This window comes from Anopheles cruzii, chromosome 2 (genome assembly GCF_943734635.1).
Source record: "Anopheles cruzii chromosome 2, idAnoCruzAS_RS32_06, whole genome shotgun sequence".
Taxonomy (NCBI): Eukaryota; Metazoa; Arthropoda; class Insecta; order Diptera; family Culicidae; genus Anopheles; species Anopheles cruzii.
In genome coordinates this window covers 6,350,957-6,359,107 of record NC_069144.1, presented here as the reverse complement: position 1 = coordinate 6,359,107, position 8,151 = coordinate 6,350,957, and the positions used below count along the sequence as shown (strand labels likewise).

The following is an 8,151-nucleotide window of genomic DNA, read 5'->3' as shown; positions in this document are numbered from 1 at the left end:
ATGCTGAAGCTGACAGTCCTGTGGTGGTGCATCTTCAGTGGTGCGGCTGCGGCACTGCGGTGCGCCAGTGAGGAAAGTAGTTCCCGGTGGGCGAGCGGTGAAGATGAACTTCCGCCCCGTTGTCACCGGAAACCGTTTGATGTGTACCTTCAAATCGGTCCCGAACGATCCGGAGTGAACCGGCCGCGAAAAACCTATCGCGAACCGGGAATGCTATTTACGACGGTGCCGCCCGATCGTCCCCAGTGTAGTGGCCATTGTGAGAAGTGTTCGTTTCAATTCGACAGCGACGGATCAGTGTGCGGCCTACGGTGCGAACGTTGCTGGACAGCGCTGGTGACGACGGAAGGTGACCGTTCGAAGTCCGAGCTACAGATCGGCCGGAGTGGCAAGCACTTGACGACGAGCAGCACCATCAATCCAACGACAGTTTCCAGTGCTACGGAGAGCGTCCTTACACCGGCACCGGTCAACGAGCAGGAGGAAATGGTTGGCGGGAGCGCCAACGATTCGTGGCCCAATGTGCTGTCCGAGCTGATGGCCACCGAGATTCAAATGGCACACCTGCTGCTGAGCAAGAAACCCCTGCAGTCGGCCCTGGCGGCCCTGCAGGATCGCTTGCGGCCCATTTTCGCAGGCGCCAGCCAAGCGCTGGCCGATGCGTTCGCTTCCGAGGCAGCCACCAACTTAGCGACGGCGCTCAATCTCACCTCGACGGAACTTCCACCGACAACGACCAGCCACCAGGTCGGTGGATCCAAAAACCCGGCTCGACAACCGGCCCGCGGGCATCGGAAGCGAGAATTTGTTTACCCAAAGCCCAACCGGCAGTCCAAAGTCGCACGCCCGCAAAGGTTTCGCATGTCCGCCAGGCTCCGTCGGGGCGATGAAAAGCAAGCTCATCGCTAACCGGCCTAATCGGGGTTCCCGCCGGGCATCCTGGCCACCGCGACTGCACCGGATGCACCTGGCCAGGCTTCTTCGTGGCCTGCGGCACCGTCACTGGCGTGCCGTGGACTGCCCGTGAGAGTTTGTCCAACGGCTTGGCTACCGACGGCCGGGAGCTGTGCGGAGCATTATTAAAATGTTTTTCGTAAATAAACCGTGCGAAACGTGAGTCCTCGTGGACGGTCCGTGTGTTTGGGAAAATAATTGCAAATGTTTGTCATACAAACTGGCGTGGCGTTCGTACCGAAGCTGTGTGAACGAGCTAACGGCCCAACGGCGTACACGCCGGCCTGTGGTCCGCGCCGTGGTGGTCTGTAGGAAGTGGGTTTGAATAAATAAATTTACGAGGTTTACGAGGTTTGTGCTACTGAAGCTAAACATGGGTTAATTTCATAGAACTACGTGTAACGGCGAACGAACGGTTTCGGTGGCGGGGTTGCGAGGTGATAAGAGTTTTAAAGTGAGTCGCCTGGTTCTCGGAACACGGTTGCCATGGGCGACAAGTAGCCACACACCTCCTTAGACACTGTACACTCAGAATGGAAAACATCTAGGTAGCCTAAGCGTGCGTGATGTTTCATGAAGGTTGCTTTAGAGGAAATATAATCAACATGGAAGTTTAATTGTGTTTTGTTTTAGTTGAACCTTGGGTAAGCTTTTATCAAGCAGCTCAGCAAGGTCTGGAATTCCTTTGAAAATTAGTTTGTATTAGAAACTTAGTAAGTACCTATATTTTGCCAGCTACCCATTCGATTCCAAATTTCCATCATAATAGGAACACATCCTCACAAATGCTGGCAATTTTTGAAATCTTTCGCCCCGAAACTTGAAAAGTTTCAAGACCGTCATACCAACGATTCTGTTCGTTGTAACCATAATTGCAACGAAGAAAGGCCACAATTAAGTTACACGATTATGCGAATGTGATCAAACATATTCATCGCTCCAAACAACATCGCTCGGTGACCTTTAACGTGCATTAATGGAATGCCGGAATGCCGGTAGAGCAAATTGGCAGTGCTCTGGAATGCCGCCTTGGGAGTGATTTTTAAACCTTTTAAGGACACAGATTTTTGGCTCCCGGCATAATAATCCACACGATGCTTGGTTGAAGGCAGAAAGCATTCTCCTCCAGGGTGCTCTCCTAGCTGCAAGGAACGGTTGGCATTCCGAGGGTGTCCGTGCCTATGCGAAGGTCTCCGACTCCGGGTCTCGCCTCCCCGGTTTGCCAGGGAAATCGACCAAACGCGCTCCGGAGCAGATGCGGACCACCGTCAACGGGTTTTCTTGCCGGGCCGCGCCAGGAAGCACTTTTCCCTTTTATGCATATTTATGCTGGCTGCGCTCGGGGTCGTTCGGACGCCGATCACGGGGTGGCAAAATAATGCGGTGCTCGCTGTGTAGCACTGTGTTTGCATTGCATTATGCACACCCTGCACGCCCGATCCGCAGGTCCACAGGCTGTCCAGGCCCTGGAGCGGATCCTGGATCACGGTGGCAAAATGTTGCAATTTTGCACGGGAAGGTTTGTAACGGTGGGCCAACCCTGGTAGTTGGTTTTGGGGGCTACCCAAGTTGTTTTCGGCCCAAAGTTTGGGAGCCAATGTTGTTTCAGGTTGTTTTGCAGCCGAAACGAATCCGACCGGTGCTCGTACACCGCCACATTTTGTGGCCCTTTCTGCTCTGTTATTTCGCTTTGATGCATGCAAATTAGAGCCCCAGTCCAGTTTGGGTGCTGGGAACTTGAGACGGATATTGAAATCATAAGAACATCAGGGAGCTAATGTTTGATTACGCCGAGCGGCTGTTTTTACTACTGCTGTTTACCGCTTTAATTAACATCTTGCACGGTTTGGGGATCAATATTTGTATCAGACTAGCATTTCTTACACGGTCGAACGATCCTCTTTCGCATCGGGTGAACAACTTCATCTCCGGAGTCCGGAGAATTCTTCTGATTAGGGCCCACTTTGTTTGCGCATTATCGAACCATCAGATCGAACCTTCGTTAGCTACCGACCGGCAGGCAGTGGTCGGTGTCCCATCGGACGAATTATTCATATTCATGTGGCGTGCAACAACTTAAGAGGGGGACGGAACAACATGTAGCAGGAAGAAAAAAAGGCAATGCTGACCGTCGTATATCGTTTAACACACTTCTGAATTTTGCACCAGCACCAGCGGGCCGCGAATGATCGAACCCACGCTCCGTAATCTTCACGATCGCACGGGCTGTAAAACGGGTCGGTGAACATCCGCCGCCGTGGTTCCGTGGCCAAGTCCGCCATCATCATCGAGGAGAACAGAGCACACACACACACACACACCTCCCTGTGCGGGGCACGACACACGTAACGATCATATTCCGATCCGATGCACCAGGCAGGCAGGACGGCGCGATTCCGGCTCTGGCCGGCCGGATCGGAATTTTAAATGAATTCCAGGCTCTCCTCCGGGGCCTAAAGTGAGGAGCCGCGTCCCAGCGCCTTCGCCTTCACGATCCTTCGGGGGGCCACACGACCGAACGGTCGGCGGCCATCTTCCGTGGTGCAATTTATGGCCGTTCTCAAAATTGATCAGTTCGTGAACTCGTGTGTTTACTCAAGGCCCCCGAAGTCGTGGGCTCGCACGGGTTTTTTTTTGCCTTACCACGGCCACTCCGAGGGAAAACGCCGGGATCCTCCATTTTGGGGCTGAGTATGAGGAAGCTTCCTGCGCAGCATCGCGGCCTCACGCGCGCCGGCGCACGCCCGCTGCACGCTTATATCTTAATCTTGCGCAAACAGAGAACATCTTCCGGTTCCCGGGGGGGAGGAGTGGAGCCTTTCGATGGGCGCAAGCATCTTCTTCACACAGCGCAGCGCAGGACCGGGGATCGTCGGGCGATGCATTATTATGACCCGCCGCCGCGCATCTTGCGCCCCGGATCGGTGTGCATTATCATTATCGATCGATTTTCATCAACATTATTTTTTGGTTTCTGTAGGCGCAGCTTTCGGCCGCTCCGTTTTCGGTGAGCGAACCCTTCGGTGAGAGTTTCGCCGCGGTTTCACTTCTTCACTGCGCCTCCGTTCCCCGCACGGTCGCGCATGCTTTCGTGTCTTCATCCGCTGCGCGGCGGCCTTTCGGGGGGCAGAAAATGATGGCGACAAACGAAGGGAACACGAACACGATGGGCCCAGATTATGGTCCAGCCCCTGGCCGCCCCAGCCCCGAGGGCCCTTTCCGACCTTCCGATCGAGTTGGAGATGGTGGACCACCTTGTTTTCAGCACCACGTCGTGCAGTCGAACCTAATCACGATCGGTTTCACTTATTATTTGCGCGCCATTATTATGTGCTGCCTTTTCGGTCTTCGGGGCTCGGGGGCAGCTCGATGATGACGATGATGCCGCTCAAGAGAGAGAGAGAGAGACCGACAGGGACTCCATTGTGGGTTTATGCTGCCAAAGGGACCCAAGGGGAAGATAGACAGACAGACAGAGAGAAAGAGAGTTGAGCAATAACACGCTTTGCAGGTCCTTCTGTAGCAGAGAATGTGGTTTGATTATGAAGCAGTAACACGTAGGTCGATAAGTGCAGAAGTTCTCCTTTATACGCTGTCGACGGCTCTGGAACTTAGGTCAACTCTAAAAATCCTTTTTATATGGTTTCAAAAGCCCCAAAAGCTTTCTAAATCGTCTACACGTTGTAGTTTTTGATTGACTGCAGCCGTGAAGAGTAAATAAAAGTATCTAAGTGCCATCCTTCGGTCTTATTGATCCATGTGTTATGGGGTTGGCACTTTAAAAAATTTAACACACGTTAATTGAAACGAACCATTCGATAATAATAACTGAACACTGATTCATGTACATTTTTGAACAATGCTTTAACCCACTGCTGTGTGCGAAAAGTGGAATAAAATCTCAATCGATCGACCGGCAAAGGCACGGCACGGATTCCAGTCCACTCCGGTGGCAGGCACCCGAAAGGAGGGCACCGCTGTTTCGTCCACTGCCGTGGCCACTTATGCAATGCTACACCTTCTTAATCCCGCTTCGGTAGGCGACATTTGTTGAACGGGTTCGGGCTCGCCGGGGTTTTGCTGCGGCTTCTGCGGCAGGGATTCTCTCACCGTCCGCTCGACATTCGCTGCCTTCTGCCGCTGTGCCGTTGTTCTGTTGTTGTTAAGATAATGTTTTGTGATAAGTGGATCTTTTTATTCTGTCTACCCCGTCTCGTTGCTTTCTAGTGCAATTTACGACTGCACTTACGGTATTTATGCTCTCATTTGCGGTGGTTGTAGACCGATTTAATGAGCTCGCGGCGCAGAACTAGCGCGAACTGCAAGCGCGAAGGTCGGGCCACCGTTAGAAGCTTCTTCGTGTAGTGATTGAGGGTATCGATGATGATGATGATGATGATGCGCAGAGTAAAACAGCGATCGTGCGGGAAGATGATATTAATGGAAATGTAAGTTGCATTTCAGTGAAGTCGCATGTTTCGGGGAGAGTCTCTTTTATGTCGCGATATCGCTTCCCACTTCCAAGTACCGAGCTCAATGGACAATAAAAGAAACGGGGATGGAAGCCTCTTCAGAGCGCAAGGCGTCTTTGTGAGGCGCAATTTCCACGCTGTTCGCCACTCGCCGTTCAATTGTCCCAATAACTCATACTGATGACTCATTTTCTTTGTCCAAAGCGGAACCCTTTTTTGGCCAGCCGGTCTGTCAGTCTGTCAGAATCAATTAGACAACGAATACGAATTCGGTGCGCATTCGGTAGCGTCTCAATCACAACTTTGGCCGCCTATGTTGACAACTGCCGAGGAAGCCACGCGCGGGCAACCGACGGAGCATATCGGCGCCTGACGTGGCCTGTCCACTTGTCCACCACCGCCTCGATAATCTGATTACATTAATCTTCCTCCGCCGCCACCGGGGCGGCTGTTTATGCTGCCGCTGCGCCACACGTGGGCATCCCAGAATGGGTATCCTTCGTGGCCGTCCTTTTTGGCTTGTAGTAATTCTCTTTCTTTCTCTTTACAACCACATCTGCAACTACGACGGCGATCCGATTAAATGAATTGACAAAAGCCAGACCCTGGCATGCGGAAACAAAAGTCATGGTCGGCCGTGGGCTCGTGGTGGATCATTACGGCTACGCGGACTTTACGGAGCTCCCCTAGCTGTTGGTCGGGGGTTACGCACTGGCCACTTCTCCGATATTTAATTTTGGATCCCCCGAACTGTTGTTATGGTTTGATGCTTGAATTAATTCCATCCGTGGCCATCCATCGATGACGGGGCGGAAGTGCCACCGACGGCCGAAGGGCTCTGTTTGGTCGGCAAAAACATTAATATCATTATCATCGTGAAGTGAATCAATCGGCCACCGCCTTCCCCGTCTCGAGTAACTCCGACTCCGGAGGGAACTAATGAAGTGACACCGAAGGAGGAAACGATTTGGCACCCACCCAGCCCAGTCCCCAGGAGCCCACGGATAACGGCGGAAGTTTGGTGAAATAATGCCCGATGATAATCCGGAGCTCTCGGAGCGCGCGCTTGAGTTGCAAAGAAAGTTGCAAAGTGTCCCCGGGAGCCGATCGATACGCGCGATGGCCTCCGGCTGGCGCCGTGGGCAGAAGGGACGGGCCGGCCCGGGAGGAAGTAGATTACAAATACCGCATTAAGGATGTGGCCTCATTTACGGCAAGTGGAGCACCGCAACCGAAGTGTCACTTAGGGCCGCATCGGGCGTCACGACACGAGTTGTTACTGCTAACGCTAACGCTCCGTAAAGGATCGACAGTCTTGGTGAACCCTTTACGCAGTGATAGTGATGGCGTAGTTGGAAAAAGGACTCTTGAAAGGGGTGTTTTTCTTTTATTTAACGCCGGTCATAGATGTACGAGGAAATTTTGTGGTTCCATTTCGTAATATTGTTTGGTTGACCATTCACTGCATCACATTAAATCTTCTGTATTTTCATAAACAACGGGAGAGCAAAGGGGGGTCGCTTTAAATAAAACACAAATTCTAGAAACATTTAATAACCATAGGGTTGAAGGACCACCAATAAATAACATCGAATAGAACAATCGCACAAATATACTCGGCACACGTCTATTCCTCGAATAATGTTTTGTTTCCGAACAATTTTGCTATCAAACTTGGGTCGAACCCATCATCGGGTTGATGCCGGGTCGGGTCAAACCAACCAAAGTTCCAATCATCATCCGGTTCTGAAAACGGTTCACAGTCCGACAGTCCAGCCGGCCGGCCGGCCGGCCTGCAGTTACACAACTTTACCTCCGGACGTCGAGTTCAGTATTTACAAAGTTGATTATTTTGCTGCCACACACACACAAAAGCACCTGACAAAGGCACAGAGAGCCGTCCGGAAAACTTTTCCGAAAGGCCTCGACGGAAAACAAAAAATGGAAAACCAAAAATGTGGAACGGATGTTTGACTTCAACGTCTCAATCAAAGTCCTTTCCCCGCCCGGTTCGCCTCGGTGCCCGAAGCCCAAAAAGCTGCACCCAAGATGGCCGGGAATTGACTGGGAAAATGCCACCAACACCACCACCGCTTTCCGGTGTTCCTTTTTCCCACGCGTATTGTTTTTCGCTAACGAATTTTCCACCGATTTTTCCATCGCGTTGCTGACGCGTTGCACAAATGAGATTTTGGGTCACCGGGCTCTGCTGGCGCGGGGGCACTCAGGGTTAAAGGTTGCATGTGGGCCATCGGCTTACGGGTGTTGTTGTTGGCACCTTCCTTGTTCGTCGAGCCTCCGAGTCCAACAAGGGCTGTGAAAGTTTGGAGTTGTTCGCTCCCCACTCACAGGGTATCAGGACTCCTTTCGTCGTCCTTCGACATCCTGGAGGAAGTAAGGGCCAACCCGCGCACACTCTGTTTACACACTTAGCACACACACACACGTCACACGTTAATAATTTTTCATATTTTATGAAAATGAAAAACAACCGGAGATTAGCTTTGCACACCTCGTTCGCTCCGTCTCTGGGCGAACGAGGGTGGCAAAGCGGGGGGGTCACAGGGGGTCACTGCAAACTCAGCGAAAAAAGCGTTTACCGACGCAGGGTCGTAAGTGGAGCACATGTCGACGCGCAGGGCCGCGCCGGCTGTTTGTTATAAGCCTCCTCCCTCCGCGTTGGGGAGAAAATTAAAAACTTCGTCATCGTGAAAAGGGCCAGGGT

The 8,151-nt window shown here is 52.2% G+C and overlaps 1 protein-coding gene across 1 annotated transcript in view; it reads left to right on the top strand.

Annotated features, from left to right (window-relative positions):
* Positions 1-8,151, top strand: part of LOC128276416 (toll-like receptor Tollo) — a 34,394-nt gene continuing 26,243 nt past the window's right edge. The window contains exons 1-2 of the mRNA XM_053014883.1: positions 1-747; positions 1,588-1,598. Of these exons, the coding sequence (XP_052870843.1) occupies positions 1-747; positions 1,588-1,598 (758 nt within the window). The remainder of the gene's footprint in view (positions 748-1,587; positions 1,599-8,151) is intronic.